At 41.6% G+C, this 22,836-nt stretch overlaps 1 protein-coding gene across 1 annotated transcript in view; it reads right to left on the bottom strand.

Moving 5' to 3' along the window:
• The window catches only part of Prkch (protein kinase C eta), a 212,184-nt gene extending 190,358 nt beyond the window's left edge, over positions 1-21,826 (bottom strand). Inside the window, exon 1 of the mRNA XM_005322773.5 lies at positions 20,554-21,826. Within this exon, the coding sequence (XP_005322830.1) occupies positions 20,554-20,916 (363 nt within the window). The 5' untranslated portion in view covers positions 20,917-21,826. The remainder of the gene's footprint in view (positions 1-20,553) is intronic.
• Between the last annotated feature and the right edge of the window lie 1,010 nt (positions 21,827-22,836).

Genomic DNA, 22,836 nt, shown 5'->3' with positions numbered 1-22,836 from the left:
ACTTCCACAAGTAGCACTTGAGTGACAATCATTCAAGCCATGATCAGCAGGGTCAGGTTCCTGAGTGGGAGAGGCCCCTCCACCAACTCATTCACAAGCTGTCCCACAGCTGGCTCCACAGGCCCCAAAAGAGCAAGTCTAGTCACGAAGCAACTATCTAGCAAGTTCCACAGATCTCACTTGGAGCTCTGTCTCTACAAACATTAAGCACTTCAATGAATCATAGACACAGAGAGAGAGAGAGGAAGGAAGGAAGGAAGGAAGGAAAGAAGGGAGGGAGGGAGGGAAAGGAAAAGGATTAAATTTGTTACTAAAATCCATGCTTTTGGCATAATAGGCCATCATTCAGTTTATTTTCACAGGAACACCTGTGCATAATGGACCTGCCTCCTGTTCATCACAGGACACATCTGACCCGATGTGGCTGAGAAATACCAGGCACCATCTAACTCAACTCAAGCCTCGAATGGACTCCATGGTACTAGCCTCTCATATTTAGTTCCCTTTCTTCTTACACATCCAGTATCATGCAGATGCACCCTAGCAGTGGAAGTGGTTGACACGAGAACTCTCCGTGCTGAGGGAACTTCCAGAGGTCACTCGGTTCACTGCTTGGTTCATTACCTATAACTCTTTTGCAATACCAAGTGCAAGTTGTGGCCTTCAAACGACAAGCTTCCTGATGTTCTGATGGTATCCAAATATCATTTCAGGATGAGGAAGGGGTTGTTCCTGAAAGTTTTACCAGAGCCATCATTACAAAATATAGATCCTGGGAAGCATGTAGGTGACCAGATTCTGGGGCCAGAGAATGAGAACTGTCAGTATTCTGGACACTGGGGAAAAAGAAAAAAAAAAAAACAGTAGGTCAAGCTGTACTTCCACATAAAGGAGGCAAATCTGGAAGACAGCTGTCCTGAGTGATCCAGGTAGCATCCTGGTGCCAAATGCAATGCTGTCCATTTCAGCCTAACCAATTTACAGACTCTTCTAAAACATCTCTGCATTCATACATATTTTTAAGCCATTTTTTTTACTTTTTCACAGTATGTCACAATCTATTATATAATAAATATGACTCAAAATATTATTTGATTACAAAAAGATGATATTTTACTTGTGCACATTAAGATACATGTTTTATGTGTAAGATAAAAGTGTAAAGAAACTTGTCACTCACCCTGCATTCTCTGAGAGTCCTTATTCTATTTAGCTCCAGAATGAATGAAAAATCTCCCTCACAAAATTTAAGAACCTCTTTTCCTTATCGTCTAGTCCTTTCACAGTTTTATGAGAATCAATTGCTTACAACACACAAGCCTTCTCTTTCCATTCTAGGGGCTTCTTGTTCAGTGAGCTGGTCACTCTTGCTCAAAGGGCCATTCCTCTGTAAGAGCTCTCTCCTGGGTTGTAATAATCTGAGATTCATTCATTTCTTAATTGGAGTTACATTAAGTCCTTTCTGCTGACAGCACACCAACCTCCAAGCCAGGCCCTTTGATTTATCAATACAAAATACCAGACTCCTTTGGCAACTGTTCCACCCTCATCACCAGCAAGACAGTAACCATGAAGTCCAGTTAAGAGTCGACTCCATTCCAGGTCAGCCTGCGAGCAAGGAGAAAAAGTACAGGCAAGAAGTGTGCAGCCAGGCGCCGTGGCGCATGCCTGTAATCCCAGAAGCTCAAGAGGCTGAGGTAAGAGGATCATGAGTTCAAAGCCAGCCTCAGCAAAAGTGAGGCGCTAAGCAACTCAATGAGACCCTGTCTCTAAATAAAATACAAAATAGGGCTGGGGATGTGGCTCAGTGGTCGAGTCCCCTGAGTTCAATCCCTGGTTCCCCCCACCCAAAAAAAGAGAAGTGTATGTAAGAGGAGTTGGTGAAGCATCCTTATCCGTTGATCCATGGAGGAATCAGAGGCACAGAACTGCCTTCTCCAGAGGTGCAGCTTCCCTGGCTATCTTAAGAATGACACTATGACCTTGCAAGACCTTCTACATGGCACTGCCTGAGGTTTGCTGGTAGAAGGAAACACTAAACCACCTTTCTGGGTGCTGATTGTCAATGGATCATCTAAAACCTCTCATTATCAGTCCGGTGGTAATCAGTAAACCTGGTTCTAAGATACCACAGTGGATCAGACCACGCTGGAAAATTTGAAGTGAGGGATGGAAAGATCTATTGCATTACCCACAAGAGCTAGGACACCTCCGCCCTGTGGGTTCTGCTGCACAGCCACAACACCAACGCCGACAAAGAGCAGAGTTCCTGTGGAAACACTTACGGTGCGATTCTTTGGGTGGAAATAGGCCTCTGAAAAAAAAAAAGGCCTCACCCCCAATAGCATGGAGTGATGAAGTGCCATGGAATGGCAGGTCTGGGGCCAACGATTCAGAGTCGAAACCAAGTCAAGCATCAACTTCACACAACTGGAGATGAAGATCTGTGAGTGACCAAAGGATAAAGCCTGCTGATATGACGTGTTCTAGCATTTTCAGATCTTCCAACAGATGCCCATTGGCTAACTCATAATCCAGCGTAGCTCTCCAAGCCTTTTTGAGAACTAGGAAACGACAGCCCACGAGAATCTACATTTACACAAGAGAGGCTGATCATATTATGTGCTAATAAATGAGTTGGCTCCACCTTTCCATCCTTCTGCTTGCATTTAATTACTAGTAGAGGCTTTAAAGGACCTTGCCTTCACCTCCAGATGACTTTGGCACTCCTATTCAGAACAGAGAGTTGAATACCTAGACCAGGCTCTGCCCCACCTGTTAGATACCTCAGGTGATCTACTGGAGCACCTCACTGGGCTTAGGGCCTCACAGGGCCACCCCCTCAAGAGGTGGGGCAAGACTCAACTGTAACATGGATATTTGCCCCCTCCAGGGGAGAGAGGAGAATGCTTTCTCACATCTCGCCTCAAGATGCCCAATTCAATCAATGACAATTCAATGACAGGGACCTAGTCAAAGGCTCTGTCCTCGTGAAGCAATTCCTTACCAGTGGAATGAACCAAAGCACTTTGCCTTTAAAAAGCACTGAAGTGTTAGTTCCATATAAAATGACAAGTACAGGTCAAATTACAAGGGGAAAATATAAATCCCAAAAAAGGAAAAGGAGTTTGTAGCACCGTGAATCTGGTTAACACTAACTTTTCCTGAAGGCTGACCTTGAGCATCACCTCCTTCAAGAAGTCCTCCCTGAATGCTCAGGCACACAGTCCCCAACATCCTACATATGTTTCTATTCCTGACCTGAATCACCCTGCAATGAAACTGCAGGTATGTGCGTCCCCACCACCACAGCACAAGCTCCTTGAGCTTTTTACCCCAGCACCAGACATGCTCTCTGGCCATAGCAGCTCTTAGCGAGTGCTGTGGACTGAAAACACGGAAGTGTGTGTTGCTGTGTGCTTGTGCATGCTCAGGTCTATTTGAGGTGGTGTTTGTAGTCACATAGAAAATGGCTTATTATTTTCCTATAGAACCTCCTTTACATCCCTCCCACCTTTTCTAACATTATACAACAAGTCCTTCTGCACAAATTACAAAGGCATACTGCCCTCCTCCTCTGATATTTACTGAGGATGGAGTTAAACATGAGCAGAGGCAAGAAAACCTAATCTTTCTATTGGAACCAGGCATTAAGACAAAGTGGGAGATGGATTTGGGGAGACAGGCAAGGGCCAGCCTCTAGGAATGAACAAACTGCACTATGAAGTACAACAGAGAATGGGCCACTGGAAGTTCTGCAGGACTAGATCACAGCAGAAGGAGTCAACCAGCACCCATCTGAAACTCAGTTCAGAGGTAAAAAGGGAAGATGAACGCTGGAGCTCTTGCAAGGCTACTTCAGGAGTCACTTATTTTGCCAGAAGAAGGTATTTTAAGGAAAATGAGTTTACACAGCTACTGTCACTTCAAGGTCACAGTTGTACCTTAATCTAGTTCATGCCCTTCATGGGTGTCCTATTCTAAAAAAAAAAAAAAAAAAAAAAAAGGCAGGCTGTCATTAATATATTCCTGACATCTGGTACACTAGGTGATGACTTAATCTCTCCATCTTTCCTGTTTTGAAATCCAGCTCTTATGGCCCAAACAAAAGTTGCTAATGTTCTAATGTTTTATTTGGGGGGCCTGGGATTTGGCTAGTCCTTTCACCTGTCATTTACACTTACCTAAATAATCAAGGGAATAACAACCATTCTGGCATATTCACTCTATCTGAAAACAAACACTGTTCCTAAGCCTGTAGTCATGTCTGTATCTGAAATGCAAATTTTAAAAAAACAATTATAGTTGTGGATGAACAGCATGCCTTTATTCATTTAGTTTTTTTACGCAGTGCTAAGGATCGAACCTAGGGCCTCACACATGAGCTACAACCCTAGCCCTGAAATACAAATTTTTAAAGGGAAAATGTTTTAACAAAGATTGTCAATGAGAGTGTTTGAATCCTTATTCAAATTCAAGACATAAGAACAATGAGGAATTTCTTCTAACATTATTTCCTGAGTCCCTACCATGTGCATGGTACTTTGCCAGGTGCCAGGAGGGGTAGGGAAGGCTGAGGGTCCCTAGTGTTTACACAGACAGAACTTCAGGGCTGAAATAGTAATTCAGGGCCAAAGTGAGGGCAGACACCCACAAACACATTCTCATTCACCCCAGACATCTGCAACAGCAGCGCCCCAGCAAATCAATACAACCACAACTCAGGTACAGGATGTGCATGATAAGAAGGCGTGGAGGCCCAGCAGGGAGACTCAAAAACAATATATTCTCCACACAGTCAAACAGCTAACAAAGACTTCTGAACCACCCAAACCAAGGCTGTTCTAAACATCAAATACAAACACTGTTATGCCTTCCTATGCAGCCAGTGAAACTTTTGTTCTGAAAAATTAAATATGTGCAGTTCAGGAACCTCAAACTTAAAATCAACTGTGAAACATGGAGGACCCAAAACAAGTGGCTGGTCAACAGACAAAAGTAAAAATATTCAACTTCAAAATGAGTGCATCTATCAAAAAAAAAAAAAAAAAAAAACTTCAGATTTTCTGTGAACTAAGTCAAAATTGTTGGTGCCCTTGATTTCTTCCAGAAATCCACATTCAAATGATGCATTTTTAAAATTAGAGTTTTCCTCCTTGAAAGCTTGACCGAACAATTCGTGCTCAACAACCATGAGATGTTCAAACTGAAGAGAAACCTCTTTTAAAATGCCAATTGAAAGAGGCTGTTTACCATCATTTCCCTTAATTTCAGCAATAAAAGTGTTCACTCCAGCTTTACAAAGGGCTCCTTCAGGTCCTTTGCAACTAAATATTATACTTTTTTTCTTGTTCGTTGGTTTGCACCAACTCAGAACCCTCTATGTCTAATGTTGGATGAACAAACCAACAGATTCCACTTCCAAGATTTTCCATGGACTAACCGGGCAACACTGTAGCTATATAGTAATTCCAGCTCCTTTTCCCATGCTCCTTACAAGATCTCTCAGAGTGGACATATGTGCAGAAATTATCCCTGAATCCCTATGATTTCAGGATAAGGAGGCTGCCTTTTCTTCCTCTGGTACCTAGACATATTCTCTTGATCTGCATTCCAGAATCTTAAATAAAAAACCAAAACAGGAGGCTCAAAAATCCCTTCTAACTCTCAAATTCTATGTAAGTAAATATCTTACTGTTTCCAAAGTTAATTTCAGAAAAGGGCTGGGCCATGACTTCATATTTAAGTGCTGAGGGTCGAGTGGTGGTGGTGATGGTGACACTGATAACATTTTCCATGGTGGTAGTATGAGTCATGGGCCGTGCTTAATGCCTTATGAAAGTCCTTGCTACATTCCCACATAGCCCAGTGACCATGCAATGCTGAGGATAAGAAAACTGAGGCTCCCAGAGGTTAAATGACCTCTGTTAAGAGGCAGAACTAATTAATAAGTTGAACCCCAATCTGGGTGACATCAAACCATCACACTATGATGCACTGATAATTATGGTTGTTGTCCAATAAATATTTCTCAAAGCTTACATTTGTGTATTATTAGTCCATAATTGTATATTCTGCATCCTAATTTATGTGGCATAGGCAAATGCTAATATGCCTTTTTACATTAAAAACAGACCAAATGGATGTTGAAGGTAAAGTCAGAAATGTTCAGGGAGAAGCCAAAATGGCATTACCCAAAGTTACTCAAAATCATGATGGCAAAATTATCAAGATGTAATTTATAAAATTATAATCAACAAAGTAAATGAATTTTCAGAAGTAAGCAAGAATCAATTTTATCTAGTTAGTTTCAATGGCTGGGGTTCTACTTCCTTTAGGATTTGGGGCACTATGTTTATTAATTCACATCTATAAACTTATAGTTTTATAAAAAAAAATAAAAACAGTTCAGGGCCCTATTAATTCTACCACTGCAATACAAGTTACCCTGATCCCTCTGAATTATTAAATTTTCCATTGATATTTATGAGCACATAGAAGACAATATACCTTTCAGAAATTCAAAAATATGGAATAAACTTCAGACTTGTTTTCTTTCTCCATTATCATGGTACTGAAGAGGACAGAGATGAGCCAATGCCTCTGCCATGACATTTGAGGGGTACACAAGACTCCACCCTTCTCCCTCCTAAAGTGAGATGTCCTAAAGGCAACCTGCAGGGTGTCTTTCCTTGGCCACAGTGATCTTTTCAGAAGGTCTTTGTCAACATATCAGTTTCCTTGGGGAGAGTAAACGCAACCAAGGCTACCATTTCTTGGGGGCTTATTTTGTGCAGGGTATGATTAATGTATGAAATCCAATTGTAGCACCAAGCCTATAAGGCAGCCAACGTTGGCACCAGAAAACTCAGACACTAAAGTACGTGTTCACTGTTCACGCTCCTATGAAGCTGGGCTAAGGCTTTGAGCTTGCCATCCCCTCTTTCTGCCACCCTCTGTTTGTTCTTCCACATGCCAAGCTTGCTTCCCCTGAGGACCTTTCGTGGGCTGTTCCCTCTGCCCGGAACGCCTTCTCTAATCTTCACACGGCTGCTTGCTTCTTGTCACTCAGGTCTCAGCTGAAATGTCGCCCTCTCTGTGTGTTCTCCTCTAACCACTCTTGGTAAGCAGCTGCCTTGCCTCCCTCAACCACATCAGCATGTGTGAATTTCCCACCTAGCACCTACATACCATGTGTTATTTTCTTTTTTATTTGTTTGCTTACTTTGGATGGACTCCTTTCATGTGAGGACAGCAGCTCTGTGAGGGTCCCAGTGCTGGGTGTGTGTTCTCTGCCCTACAGGAACACCTGGAACAGCCCAGCACCCAGCAGGTGCTCCATAAACACCTAACCATGATGAGACAGCTTTCCTGTTGCCTGTACCACCAGCCTGCAGTCAGACAAGGATCCTGGCCTCCAGTCCAGAGAGCTGGATTCCAGCTTCACCTCTGACTAACAGCTGCTCCATTCAGCTCAGTGTCCACCACCTTCAGGTTATTTCCAACCTTACAGTGAGGGGAAGTGGAATTCAACAGAAGAACAGAAAACGTAGTTGGCCTGAGGGACCCAGGCCATAGAAGACCTGGACTCAGATGTTAAGAGGCGCGGACAATCATCACTCATCTCATCATTCTCTCTTGGACTAACACAGTGGAGCACTATGCTGCCTATTATAGCTGCAAAAAAAGGATAAATGTTTTAAGAAAAAGTTTATAAAACAAATAAACCCTATCTAGTTTTACAGGGGAAAAGATTATATTACTAAGACAGACTAAGCCGAGGTCACTCAAACTGTCCTAGTTTTTTTTTTTTTTTTAACTTTTCATCTATTGCAAACCTCAAAGAACCCCTTCAAAAATAGAGGCTTTGAAAATACCTAAATAACACAACCAAATAGGTCCTAAAGTGGGTCATCATCTAGTGTATTTCAGCAGGAGCCAGAACTAGGTGAGAATGCGTTTTTTTTTTTTTTTTTAATGTACAACTTAATGTCTTTAAAATTTACAGCTTTTTTTTTTTTTACTAGTTAACTGTCTTACATAAGTAACTAAAATGAAAATGCCCTCAAATGTAGGGGAAAACATTAGAATCAGGCCTTAAGAGTTAGAAATTAATAAAAGCTTTATTTTTTCACACCTTTTAGTGGATGACTTCACCTAAGACCCTATGTCCATGTCAAGCTTCAGAGAACCCCTAATCTGGTGACACAGTTCCAAGAAATAGTCAATGTGCACATATGTGTATTTTTCTGGAAACAGCATTCATTGTTTCCACCATCAATGAAAGGATCCACAGCCAGGCTCACTAGTGCACACCTGTAATCCCAGCGGCTCAGGAGGCTGAGGCAGGAGGACCACGAGTTCAAAGCCAACCTTAGCAAAAGAGAGGTGCTAAGCAATTCAGTGAGACCCTGACTCTAAATAAAATACAAAACAGGGCTGGGGATGTGGCTCAGTGGTCAAGTGCCCCTGAGTTCAGTCCCCAGTACCTGCCTCCACCAAAAAAAGAAAGGATCCACAGCTCAGAAATACTTTGAGAAGCACTGCTTGACTGGGAATCTGCTCTCAACTTTTCTATACCACAATGAAACAAAGAAATACATATTAAAGCATCTAAGAGGCCCAAAACTTAGTACATGCATTCTGTTTAGGGAATGATGTCAACACGTGCATGACAAACAGTATCAGCAGAACAATCTCCAAAAGACAGAGGGGAAAGGCAAAATGTCCATTGTCCAAAGGAACCCTAATTGAAACCACTGAACTCTGACACTGTATAGGGGCACAGCACTCAGGCTGCCCAGCCCTGTGACATCACAGACAAGAAAACCAAAGTCGAGTGTGAGGTCAGAGGCCAAGAGAGATGCAAAGATCATGCCATGCAAGTATAAGGGATACGTATGACTTACAAAGGAAAATGCAGCTTTGTGGTCTGGGTTCAGGTGCCTGAAAAATAAGGCCTAGGTCTGAAATTGGGTATCCAGGGGTGGATACAGAACATGCTCACACTGGCCCCAAATGACTTGCATTATTAAAGCAATTATGAGGTGCTCATGTTCACTATGGTTCTATCCTCTGGCAAATTTCTTCACTTCTTACCACAAGTACAAACTAAACACCTTTGGTAACCTATTAAGTATTTCTCTCCCTGTGAGGTCAATGATATGAAAAGGTAAAACATAAAATCAAAGGAGCTGTCAAGAAGGCAGCATGTAATAAAAGCACTGCTAGTGAGTCCCTTGCTAAGTGGTCTTCCTACTACAAAAGTCCCATGAGCTTCCACAATCATCGCTCTAATTTACTGGTGCTACAGAAAAGCACAAATGTAACAATCTCGATAAAGCAGTCTGGATAGTGCCATGATTCTCAACAAAAATTTCCTGTCTCATAAAATTCTTCAGCACAGCATTTAAACACTGTGATAGCCAATACCCTTGGGCTCATTCCTCCATCTAATTAAAATGTCTGTCCAACAAGTGATTTATAGTCTTTGTCATCACCTAGGGTGAATATATAGACTGGTGGCTACAGACACTTTGGGACTACAAAGATTTAATTACTGTGCTAGTGAGAATGGCTTCTAGCAAGAGCTTAAGCAGTGGGATTCTCAGTTTCTCTCTGACACGAGATAACCGGGAATAACTTAACCATTCCACAGAGCAAGCAGTGCATTAGTGTAAATTAAGAAAATCCAACTGCATAGCTTGAAATGAGGACCCACTGTATTTCCTTAAGGCTGGTTCTAAGCCAAGGAAATAATACCAAGATCACCATCAGGGCTGAGCAAGTCACTTGGGATACTCACTAAATCTTCTCCGAACAATTTAGATTTGGGCCAACTGATTTTTTTGAAAGTTACTAACTTTGATAACACATGATTCATTTTAAATGAATTAAAACCAAGCCCGTTATTCCAAATGGAAGAAAGGATGTGACTGCCTAATTCAATGGAGACAGAAGGTTTTGAGATGGAAGGGCCCTTAGAGCTACTCTAGTGCAACCCCCTCATAATATAAGTCAGGGAACGGAGACCCTGATAAATGGAGGTTTGCCTTAGATCCCAGCTGATCAGTGACAAAGTCTTGCCTTGAGCCCAACTCGCCCGACTCCCGTATCATATGGATAACACTTATATATTGTTGGAAGTTGCTTGCTAAACACAAAGAGGCACTGGCCCTGGGCTTGATCCCCAGTACCACCAAAGAAAAAAAAAAGAGAGTCTTTTTAATGAGATAATTAATAAAATACTACTTATTAGTACATATATAGGGTAACACCCTATATATGTACTAATAAGCTAGCTTTCTCTAAATTTTAGAATGTGTGTGTGTGTATATATACACACATACACATATACATACATATATAAACCTAAAAAATATGCCTCTGAATTATTTACAAATTAATACATATCTAAATAAATCTAAATAAGTGTATCTACATTTTTGTAAATATCCAAGTAGATATGAAGTATGTGTGTGTGTGTCACATTTCCTGTGAGCCAGAGCACTAGTAATGCTTGGGCTGGAGCTTTGGCTCCCACAAATTTGCAAACAAAGGCTTGAGCTGTGGTGTCACAAACTCAAAACCTTGAGCACGGTAATGAGTCAAGAGGGTTGGTTTGACAATAGGGAGTGGTGGGGTCTGTAGTGAACTGGGCGGCACTAAACGTCTTCCGTTGCAATGTTAAAAATATTTGTGCCAAATGAATACACCTGCAGGCTGTCTGTGGGCCTAAGAGCTGTCAGGCTTCATTTTTTTTTTTTTTTATTGTGGTGGTTCTGAACTAGGTGATCCTTCTGTTCAACATCTATGATTCTTTTATGATCCATACAAAACTGTAAGTATTTGATGGTTCTAATACGGTGGAATTTGTCAAAAGTCCCGGCAGGGTACCTGTTCACAAACTTAGTTCCCTCCCAAACTTTCCAAAGATGGAAACACATCTGTGGGTCAGAGACATTTACCCTTCAACAGGGCACCTGTGATGTCTCTCTGGAGAGCATTATCAGGTCAAAAGTTCCTTTTCTTCTTTTCAGGAAAGATTTTTTTCCATGGTTTAAGTAAAGTAGGCTGTGGCCGATGCTGAGGCCTTAAGAATCAGCTATCTTCCCTCTCAGGAAGATGTTCCTGATCTTCTTCCCAAACCAGCTGCTTACCTGCATCGGAGTATCTACTTCTGTTCTAGAACATCCTGGTTGCTTTCATTTTTTTTGTTCCCAATCTATCTCTCACTTGGAACTACAAGACCCTTCAGAGAATGGGCCATGTCTATTTGGTCAGCTTGACTCTCCAGGCAGGAGAGACTTGGTGGTAAATGAAGGCTCACCTAGGGATTGGCATTTCTGGTAGCTGCCTCAAGAGCCATTCCATTATAGTCTGAACTCCCACATGCATCCCAGTTCTATGTGAGGCCAATCCATTGACACGGCCATTCTTTCAGGATGAAAGGCAGGGAGGCCATGGAGATCCTGAGACAACAGGAAGGAAGAGGGTCAAACCCAAACTGGGCACCCCAGGGAGGATATGATCTTGACAATTGTTTTTATAAACTAGAAAAAAGACTACAGAAAATCCAAGGTGCTTCTCTTACTCCAAGTAAATGCTACTCATCTCATAAAAAATGTACAGCACTTTTACCATCACCACTAATCGCCATGCTAAACACTTGCTAGATACCCAAACTGTGCTAAGAGTTGCATAAGATAAATGATTCATGCTCCACCCACCAACCTCACTAGTTCTCCAAGGCTGAAGCACAACCTTTAAGAGGTTTTTTTTTTCTTGCTGCACCCCAAATTTCAATTGGGATTGAAAAATCACAGGAATTTACCATTTATTAGTGGTTTAAAAATCAAAGACTTTGGGCAGGGTAGGGCAGTACAAGAGATTGAACACAGGGCCACTCGACAACTGAGCCACATCCCCAGCCCTAATTCGTATTCTATTTAGAGACTGAGTTGCTTGGTGCCTCGCTTTTGCTGAGGCTGGTTTTGAACTCATGATCCTCCTGCCTCAGCCTCCCAAGCCACTGGAATTACAAGTGTGCTTTAAGAGGAAAAGGGCAGGGAATTTTCCATCCACAGAATTTTCAACCATTACCATATTCAAGGGGCATTAAAATCTGGCCCAGTCTTTCATGTACGTATTAGAATGTCTTAGGTAATTTTAAAAAGAAATGTTGTGATGATGGTTACTCCCCAATTATTTGCAGTTATTTCTTTTTGAAAGATGAATAAACTACTTCCAGAAAGACATTCCCAGAGCACATATACCTTACTTATCCCCAAAAGCACATCAAATCTCATTCTTTTGACAAATATTTAACGCCTACTGTGTACCAGACGCTGCTCATGTTGCTGGAGTTAGAACAGTGAATAAGAGAGGCAGGGTCCCTGCTCTCCAGGTGTTTATACTCTACAGGAGGAAGATGTAATAAGCAAATCAATTAACAAAATGATCTCAGAGAGTGATGAGCACAGTAAAGGATGACAAGATAATAACATGGCCAGGAAGATGCTCCTGGGGGAAAACATCTAAGCTACAATCTGCATGATGAGGAGAAGCCAACCTCACTGCAGCAAAATGAAAGACACCATATAACCAATACAATTCACGTACACTGGAACAGACCTTCCTCGAGATTCTAGAATGAGTTTTTCCTCTAAGACACTGTGGGTTAGTCAGTGTTAGGACTCCTTGCAAATTGGCTCAGAAAAAAATATATATAATTATGAGAATGAATAATTGAACTATAAACTATAAGAGAATGAGCCACTAGATAGAGAATCTGGTAGAATACCGGTGCTATAAATTCATGCTCCTAGATCCAGGAATCAAGGAACGGCTAACAATGGCTCAGGAGTAACCTGGTGGCTTTACCTGACACGACTACAAAACAAGTGTCTTACTGAGAAATTGAGAGAAAACAGTCCTACAGGGCTGCAGAGAACAGAATGTCTTCAGGAGGGTTGAACAGGAAAACAGCCTGGGATCCCGCCAAGAAGGTGCTTCCTTCCTGAGGGGGCGCCAAGGTCTTTCCATGATGCAGCCTCCAGCTCCTCCTTGCTCCCCACACCCCGCAGCGCTCAGCATTAAGTAGGAGATGCCAATCCCCATTTGAAAAGTCAGCAAATCAAGAGCAAATACATAAAAGAAGGAAATTGTTTTAACTTAGGCAAACCTTCAGTCTTCACCAGTCCAAGAAATTATGCAAAATAAACAAGTTCTAGAAACAGAAAAAAAAAATCTTGACAGTGATAATTCAGAAAATGAAACTGTATCCAAAGACCAGAAACTAATTTAATAAATTCGTTTTATTGTGATGCTGGTTTTTTTTACACTCCTACTCTGAAAAATGTTTTCTGCACTAAAACGATAATGCAGTCTTCAAAAGCCAGGCTTGGTTCAAATATAATTCTGCTATTTACTAGCATCTTATTTAACAGATTTTTTAAAAATCTGTTTATAGATTTTATAAAAAGAAAATGATAAATCCTTATTGTTTTCTCCTATAGCCATTTTGATGCATGATTGTCATAGCATCACATAACTGAACAATTTGATAAGCTTTGACACATACATATAACTGTGAAATCATTATCACAACCAAACTACAGATTATATTCCCCCCCACACCGCCATCGGCTGCTTATGTCTCCTCTGGAATTCATCCTGACTTCACCCCTACCCCTCATTCCCAGACAACTACTGATGAGCTTCCCATCTCTACAGACTCACTTTCATTTCCCATGATAGATGAATAAATTGAATCATACAGTATGTATTCTTTTGACAGAAGCGGGGGGAGGTCTGTCCTTTTTCAATCAGCATTAATTACTTTGAGATTTGTCCATGTTGTTACATATTATCAATAGTTCACCACTTTTTACTGATTGAAAGTATTCCAAAGTATGGATGTACCATGATTGGTTTAAATATTCATTTGTTGGTTGTCGTTTAAGTGTACAGTTTGGAGTTCTCACAAATAAAGTTGACACGCACATTCACAGACAAGCTTTTGTATGCATGGTTTCATTTCTCTTGGTAAATTCTTAAGAAGAGATAAGTCACATAGTTAGAATATATTCAATAATTTAGGAAACTGATGAACTGTTTTCCAACATGACTGTACCATCTGACATCCTAACAGCTGCATGTGAGAGGTCCAGTTGCTCCACTTCCTCATCAACACTTGTTATGTTCATTCTTGTTAATTTTAGCCTTTCTAGTGGGAACATATTGTTATTTTTGGTTTTCATTTGCATTGCCTTAATGACTAATGATTTTAAGTATATTATCATGTGCTATTTGCCAAGAGGGTGCCTATTCAAATAGTTGATCCATATTTTCTTTTGGGGGGTGGGGCAGGACGGGTACTGGGGATTGAACTTAAGGGCACTTGATCACTGAGCCACATCCTCAGCTCTATTTTGTATTTTATTAGAGACAGGGTCTCATTGAGTTGAGTAGCTTAGCACCTTGCCATTGTTGAGGCTGGCTTTGAACTCGCAATCCTACTGTCTCAGTCTCTGGAACCACTGGGATTGTGTATGCACCACTGTAACTGTACCCTCAGCTGATCCATTTCTAAATTGGGTATTTTTCTCATTCAGTTAAGAGTTCCTTCATATAGTTAGTTATGTTAAAAGTCCTTGTCTGATTTATATCTTGCAAGTATCTTCTCTGAGTCTTTGGCTTATGATTTCAATTTCTTAAGCATCCTTTGAAAGCAATATTTTTTAATTTTGATAAAGTCCAAATTTTTGCTTTTTTAAAAGTTGGGTTTGTGTTTGTGTGTGTGTGTGTGTGTGTGTGTGATTTTAAAATGTTTTTCCTGAATTAAGGTGACTAAGAGTTTCTTTTATATTATATATATATATATATATATATATATATATATATATTTATTTTTTTTTTTTTTTTTTAGTTTTCGGCAGACCCAACACCTTTGTTTTGTATGTGGTGCTGAGGATCGAACCCAGGCCGCGAGCGCGCTACCACTTGAGCCACATCCCCAGCCCGACTAAGAGTTTCTAAAGTTTCTTATATGTTTTCTTACAGAAATTTGACAAATTCTTACATTTAGGAATATAATCTATTTTTAATTAATCTTTGTGAATGGTATGAGAATAAGGGTCAAGGCTTGTATTTCTGTGTGTGACTATCCAGTTGTTCAAGTAATACTTATTGAAAAGATTAATATTTTCTGCACTGAACTGTCTTCTTGGCACCTTTGTCAAAAATCAACTGATCTGGGCTGGAGCTATATAGCTCAGTGGCAGAGCATTTGCCTAGCACGTGTGAGGCACTGGGTTCAATCCTCATCACTATATAAAGATAAATGAAATAAAAAATATTAAAAAATTATTACTAAAAAAAATCAACTGATTTTATCTGTGTGGATCTTATTTCTAAACCATCTTCTGTTCCACTGATTTATAAGACATTCTTTACTCCAATTCTCATTGTTTTGGTTATGATAATTGACAGTAAACTAGACAGTGTAAGTCCCCTAACTTTTTTTCCCTCAAAACTATTCTTAGATCAGTATAGGTACTTCACATTTCAATATAAATTTTGGAATCAGTCTGTCAATTTCTATGACAAAACTCACTGCAATTTTAGTTGAGATTGCATTAAATCTATTGAATACTTTAGAAGAATTGATTTCTTAATAACATTGAATCATCCCATCCATGAATGCAGTATTTCTCTCTCCATTTATATATTTTCATCTCAGCAATGTTTTGTCCTTTCCAATGAAAAGTCTTGCACCTTTTATCAAATTTATCCAATTTCACACCTTTGATGTTCTTATAAATAGCATTTTTATTTCAGTTTTCAATTGTTCACTGATAGCCCATAGATATGAAATCAATTTTTGTATTTCAGTTTGGATCCCGAGACCCTGCTAAACTCATTTGTTATTTCTAATAGCTCTTTTGTAGATTCCTTAGAATTTTCTACAATAATTTTTCTGCAAATAAATACAGTTTTACTTCTTCCTCTGTAATCTACATGCATTTTATTTCTTGAAATTGCTTTAGTTCCTGCTGAGCAGGAACCATGTTGAACAAAAGTGGAAAGATCAGACGTCCCTGCCTTGATCCTGATCACATTCATTCTTTCACCACTAAGATGGTACTTGTTGGCTTTTCACAGATGTCCTTCTTTTATCAGGTTACATAAGTTCCCTCATATTTCCAATTTGCTGAGAATTTTTATTGTGAATGGACACTGAATTTGTCAAATGTTTTCTGATTTATTGAGATGATCATTTTTATTCTATTAATATACGCTTACTAATCTGAAAACATTAAATCAACCATGAAGTACTGATCATAAATTGCACTTGATCAAGAGACACTATTCATTTACTATAGTGTTAGATTTGATTTGGTAAAGCTTAGGAATTTTTGCATCATGTTCTTGACTAATAGTCTGTGGCTTTCTTTTTTGTAATGTCTTCATCTGTGTTGGGTTTAATGTTATTACTGGTATAAAGTCAACCTATGAAATGAGTTGGGAATAAATTATCTCCTATTTTATGAAAGTCCATATAGAGTTGATTATATTTCTTCCTTAAATGAACATAAAAGTCACTAGTAAAGCCATCTGAGAGCTGAGGTTGCATTGTGAAAGATTTTTAACTACAAATTCAATTATTTTAATAGATATAAAGCTATTCAAGTCATTTGAGAAAATTTTGGTAGTTTGCATCTTTCAAAGTATTTGTTCATTTCATCTAAATTGTGGAATTTACTGACATAAAATATTTACAATATACCCTCATTATCCTCGATCTGCAATGATGTTTCTCTTGTTCCTAATATTGGTAATTTTTGTCCTGTCTTTTTTTTTCCTTCATCATTCTGGCTTGAGGTTTATTAATTTTATTCCTAAAAACCCAACTCTTTGCTTCATTTTCCTATTTCCCACTTCACTGATTTCTGTTATCTTTATAATTTTCTTCTTTCCACTTATTTTGAGTTAATTTAGTCTTCTAGGTAGAAACTTAGGTCTTTGATTCAAGATCTTCTTTTCTAATTTAAGTGTTCAATGCTATGAATTTCCATTTAAGAACTCCTTTAACTGTGTCCCACCACTTCCTTGGGTTTTATATGGATTGAATAAAATGATGTGTGTGCGTGTGTGTGTGTATGTATGTATATGTGTGTGTGTGTGTGTGTGTGTGTGTATATACACACACACACACACACACACACATACAGAGAGAGAGAGAGAGAGAGAGAGAGAGAGAGAAAGTCTGTAAACAAAAATTTGGCGTTAGGTATATATTGCATAAAATAGATCTAATGCTTTCTTCCCATCAAGGTTAGCAGAAATGCCAATGGACTTACACTAAAACCAATGTTAATGGTTATATTCTTGATAGTAGAAAGTACCATAACCAAGAAAGCCTAACAATAGTCTTATAATAAAAGTATCTTCTGTTTTTATATCTTGTTTTACAATAAAGCTACCATTAGATCTTCTTATGATGTAGGAAAAATGAAATTGCTTGGGTTTTTTTTATAAGTTAGCAATCTGTCGTTTCACTTGCAACACAAAAATTTATTGTGGAGTAAGTTCAATTATTCCACATGTAACTGTCTGAATAAACTAAATATTTCATTTTTATATGGCAAAGATAAGAATTTCTATAATTCTGACTTCAAAGAACCTTTTAAATATTTTTTTAAATATTTTTTTGAGAGAGAGAGAATTTTTTTAATATTTATTATTTTAGTTTTCAGCAGACACAACATCTTTGTTTGTATGTGGTGCTGAGGATCAAACCAGGGCCGCACGCATGCCAGGTGAGCATGCTACTGCTTGAGCCACATCCCCAGCCCCTCAAAGAACCTTTTAACCTATACAGGATAGTTTAAAAAGTAAGCATTCTATATATTTTTGAATATTTTTAACAAAAATAAACAATATCTACCGTATCCTCAGTTTCAAAATACCTAGAACCCAAAAAAAACACTCCTCTAACTGAATATAAATGCATGACAAATTGTTGGTTTATTTAAATGCTGAACCTATCCTATCAAACATTCATGTTTCCCAAAACACCACCAACGGTTGTATTAAACATTTAAGTATAATTATTTTAAACAATTATAGAAATTAAATTTACACTTAAATCTTTATTCATCCAGTGGTATAATACCCAGCTCTGTACACCACCTAGTCAAATGACCTGCATCTTCCCATCTTCAGTCCTTATCTCTTAGTCTTCATTTAGGCTACAGGTTCTCAACCTTGACTGCACATTGGAATCACCTGGGAATCCTGTAAGTACTGTTGCTGGGTACCACAGCTACAGCTTCCTAGCTAGAGTCTTTAAAAGTAGGGATCTTTAGCAGGCACTGTAGTACAGCCTTCAAATCCAGCTACTCAGAAGGCTAAGGCAGGAGGATCACAATAAGGAGGTCAGCTGTGAGAACCTGTCTCAGAAAATAAAAAGGGCTGGGGATGTGGCTCAGCAACAGAGTGCTTACTTAGTATGCAGAGGCCCTAATTCAATCCCCAGAATAAAGGATTGGGGAGGTGGGCACAAAGCTCCCTGGTGATTCAAATCCTCAAACCATGAGTGAGAAGTACCAGTTTAGGCTCTCTCCAAAGAGACAAGCTTCTCATGACCTCTGGCTCATCTGTACCACCCTATCTCAGAACCTAATTCCTATAGAACTTTGCCCAACCTAACTCCTAGTCAGACACTAATCAGTAAATCCATTCAGATTCCTATACTCACTTCTATTTCATATCCAGAAACTCACAGGATAAAATGCATGTATTTTAGTCATTCCTTTCTAGTTTCACTTCTAAATTCCACAAAGTAAGTTGGTTAAAGAAAAATGAACTCAATATGATTTGATGATTGTGCTTAAACAGCCATGATGGTTTTTGACCTCTGTGAAAAAAAGGTAGAGGGGAGGGCTAGGGTTGTAGCTCAGTGGTAGAGCACTTGCCTAGCATCTGTGAGGCACTAAGTTGGATCCTCAGCACCACATAAAAACAAATACATCTTAAAAAGTTGAATTCTTAAAAAAAAAAGTGACGGGGGGGGTGTCTCTGGGAATGTAGCTCAGTGGTGGAGTGCTAGCCTACAATGCATGAGGTCCTGGGTTAAATCCTCAGTACATTTAAAAAAAAAAAAAGTGGTGGATTTTAGCCTGGAGCATGGTGGCATAAGATCCTTATCCTCAGGACACTGAGGGATAAGGATCTCAAGGCTGGCCTGGGCAACTCAGCAAGACCCTGACTCAAAATAAAAAAATAAAAAGAGCTGGGGATGTAGCTCTGGGGTACAGTGCCATTGGGTTCAATCCTCAGTGCTCCACAAAAGGAAGCAAGGACAGAAGGAAGGGAGAAGGGAGGGGAGAGGAAGAGGGGGTAGTTCCACAAGCCATCTCTAATTTTAGAGAACACATGGTGAAATTACTAATTCCCCAAAGTATAAAACAAAAAAATCTAAATGAATCTTCGTCATTATCCATCTGATTTCATCATTTATTAATTTCAAAGAGATTTCCAATACTGATTCCCATTCTGGGTTCAAAACTGACCCCTTCCACAACTTAAACCATTAAATTCCTTAGTCTTCAAACCCGGGTACTGCACTTTGCCAAACAAGACCACTTTCATCATCAAGGATAGAGTTAGCATTAAGAAGCAAAAGCATTTCTACACTGTGTAGAGTGCTCTAGAAATTTTAGTTTATTTTCAGCAGAATTTTGGCCTCATGGGAAATATGCAGAAAGCAGAGGCAAGTGAGAAGTTGCCGGGTAGCGACGTGTCAATACAAAGAAAAACCAGCAGGTGATGGCGGGGAGGCAGGGCGGTCAACAATCTTCTAAAGAGCTCTGGTAGTCTCTTCTCAGACCCACAGCTGCAGACACTACACATTGCAGAACTCACACGTATCAGATTGAAGTTAGTTGCTAACCCATGAAAAGCTCATCTCCTTGGAAAACTGCTAAACAATAAAACTTCGCCAACATGCAAACCCAGGCAATCTGATCCCTGCCAGTGTAGCTTCTGTACCTCTGGGATGTAATGGATGTGCATGCTGAAACACGTGTGCACGTCTGCACGGCTGAACCAACATGTATCCATAAACACTATGAATAATACTCGCGAGAATGTATGTATGGCTTTCTCCTAAGAAGCGCTTGGAGCACTTTCATATCACCCTTTTCTTTCCCTTCCTATCTACCCGTGGGCTGAGAGTTGGGATGCCTAACCCAAAGTCTGGGAGGAGGGAGGTGACCACCTTAGCCCCTTCCCAGCTTCCCGTTAGCCCAAAACCGCGGTTCTGAAAAGGGACCAGGTCCAGGCCGGCTTCCTCAAGACACACCTGCGCCCGCACACACCCACCGCGGTCTCGTCACCAGTGCCGCGGCCATCTGGGAGAAGACCAAAGTCTGGAGGGAATTCCCTCTGATGCTGAGCAATGGGGAAGCGGGACCCGGGCGATTTTTGAAAAATGTAATGGAAGAAGAGATCCAGTGGACAGAAAGAGGAGGAGTCCACGCTACTCACCCAGCCCTCGAAGGTGTCCGAGGTGCCGGCCGTGCGCAGCAACTCCTGGAATTGCAGGGTGCAGTTGGCCACAAAGTGGTCGTAACCCAGGGGTGTCTCGTGGAATACGGCCAGCTCAAGGTGGCCGCCGTCGGTGACGTTAGCGCAGAACTCCTCGTTGTACGTGGGTTTGTTGGTCTTCTGCTTGGTGCTGGTCTGGCCCACGCGTACCTGGTCCACGCTCACTGTCAGGTAGGGGTCCAGCAGCTGGTAGCCCTTCTTGAAGAGCGAGTGGCGCAGGGACCAGCGGGTTGGCTGCAGCCCCACCGCCTCGCCAATGCGGACCCTCAAATAGCCATTGAACTTCATGGTGCCGGACGACATGCCGGCGCTGCTGCCCTGGCCCCAGGGGGCCGCGCTGGCTCGCACGGGAGAGCGCGGAGACTAGGCTCTGGCCAGCCCTCGCGGCAGCCGCAGGAGTGGAGGCAGCTCCAGGGAAAAGCGCCAAAGCCCCCCTCGACCGGCCATTCTGCCTCCTCCGTGGGACCTTCCCCTCCCCTCCTTCCCTCCCTCTCTTACTCCCGAGGTGGAAAGGAGGGGAGCCCGGCGCCGAGCCCTCCGCGGGCCGGGAAAGCTCGACCGTTCCTCTCGAGAGCGCGACGCTTCCCGGAGGATCGCGTGGGACTCGCCCCTTCTCCAGGGCCGGGAAGCTCCTCTCCTGGGAGAGCGACCCGTCCGGTTCGCTCCAGCCCCAAGCGTCTCTTCCCCCGCCTCCTCTAGCCTCTCCTCCTGCCCCCGCCTCCGCGGGCTCACGCTCTCCCCCACTCGGCGAGCTTCAAACCAGGAAGCAGCTGCCGCCGCATCCCGAGCAGCAACCTCCCGCCGCCAGTCTTCAAGTTCACAGAACCCCAGCGCCGACTCCTCGCGCCTTCCGCACCCAGGGGGCGTGGTGCGCAGCCCGCCACCCAGCCCGGCTGGTGGGGTGCCCGGGCGCACGCGGCGGTGGAGCCCAACGCCCGCACCTCGCTGCGTGCTCCCTTCTCCCTCTCCAGGTCTGGCGCGCACGGCCAGCTAGGGGCCACCCCAGGAGCGATCCAAAAAAGGGAAGGGTTCCTGAGCGAGCTGGATCAAACACCTGAGGCATAGGAGAAGGGCTGGGGAGGACTGGAAGATCTGCAGGATGTGGAAGACAAACAGCGGGGAACCCTCCCTCCTACCCTCTGCGACAGACTAGTGACTGTGCCTGGCACTCCGGGAGAGCCCTGGCCAAAGGCAAGAGCACAGCGATGGGGAGATTCTTTTTTTCCTAATCTTTACAGGAATGGCTCATCCTGTTTGTGAGCCTTTCCTGCTGAGGGTAATTACACAGATGTTTTGTTTTTGTTTTTGTTTTTAATAGGGCAGTTAGTAATGATGGAAATCCTGTCCTCCTCCTTCCTCAGAGAGGTGTGTCTCCTTGCACAAAGAGCAGGAAAGGTCGGTTCTTCTAGAGACAGACAGGGCCGAGATCTAATAAGTCTCTTCCTCTACGGAGTGGTTCCTGGTCCACCCAGCCCTGCCTGGCAAGGTCAGAAAATGTTCATGCACAGGCTGTCCCCCAACACGTGCGGCTGAAAAATTGCCTCTTCAAAGAACAGTGTGTTACTGCTGTCAGAATGAGCAGCCTTCTGATCCTTCCCACCAACTGCTCCTGGAGGTTTTGTCCCCCTGGGAGGACTTTGGTCTACTCTGCTGCACGGAAAGGTGTGCTCCCTGAGGGCCAGCCTGGAATATAAACCAATTTATATTCCATAAAGTCGAGGCCATTCTTTTTTTTTTTTTTTCTTACATACATGGCAATAGTGGAATGCATTACAATCACAATTATCCATTCACAGCACAATTTTTCGTAACTCTGTATATAAAGTATGTTCATGCCAATTTATGCCATTATACATGAGATCTCTTTTTTTGCATTACAATACACCTTTATACCACAATTTATCATATTTCTGTTTGTATATAAGGTATGTTGACACCAAATTCACATCTTCATACATGTATTTTGCTTAACAATGAGGGTCTCCTTCCACCATCCTTAAGATACTTACTCTCTTTCTTACTATGGCGGTGGTTTGTTTCTTTTAGCCCCCTCCTTCCAGTGTCCTAATGGGTTCTCTGAATAGGATCTTGGCCATTTCACACTAATGAATAGAGGACTAGCCAGAAATAACTGCACACTATACAATGAAAACAAGAACAATGGATTGGTGGGGGGAGGGCCTGTCTTGAAAACACCAAAGCTTCTTTAAAGAGAAAGGCAAG

Source organism: Ictidomys tridecemlineatus, chromosome 5 (genome assembly GCF_052094955.1).
Source record: "Ictidomys tridecemlineatus isolate mIctTri1 chromosome 5, mIctTri1.hap1, whole genome shotgun sequence".
In the NCBI taxonomy this organism is placed as follows: domain Eukaryota; kingdom Metazoa; phylum Chordata; class Mammalia; order Rodentia; family Sciuridae; genus Ictidomys; species Ictidomys tridecemlineatus.
This window is presented reverse-complemented; position numbering and strand designations above follow the sequence as displayed.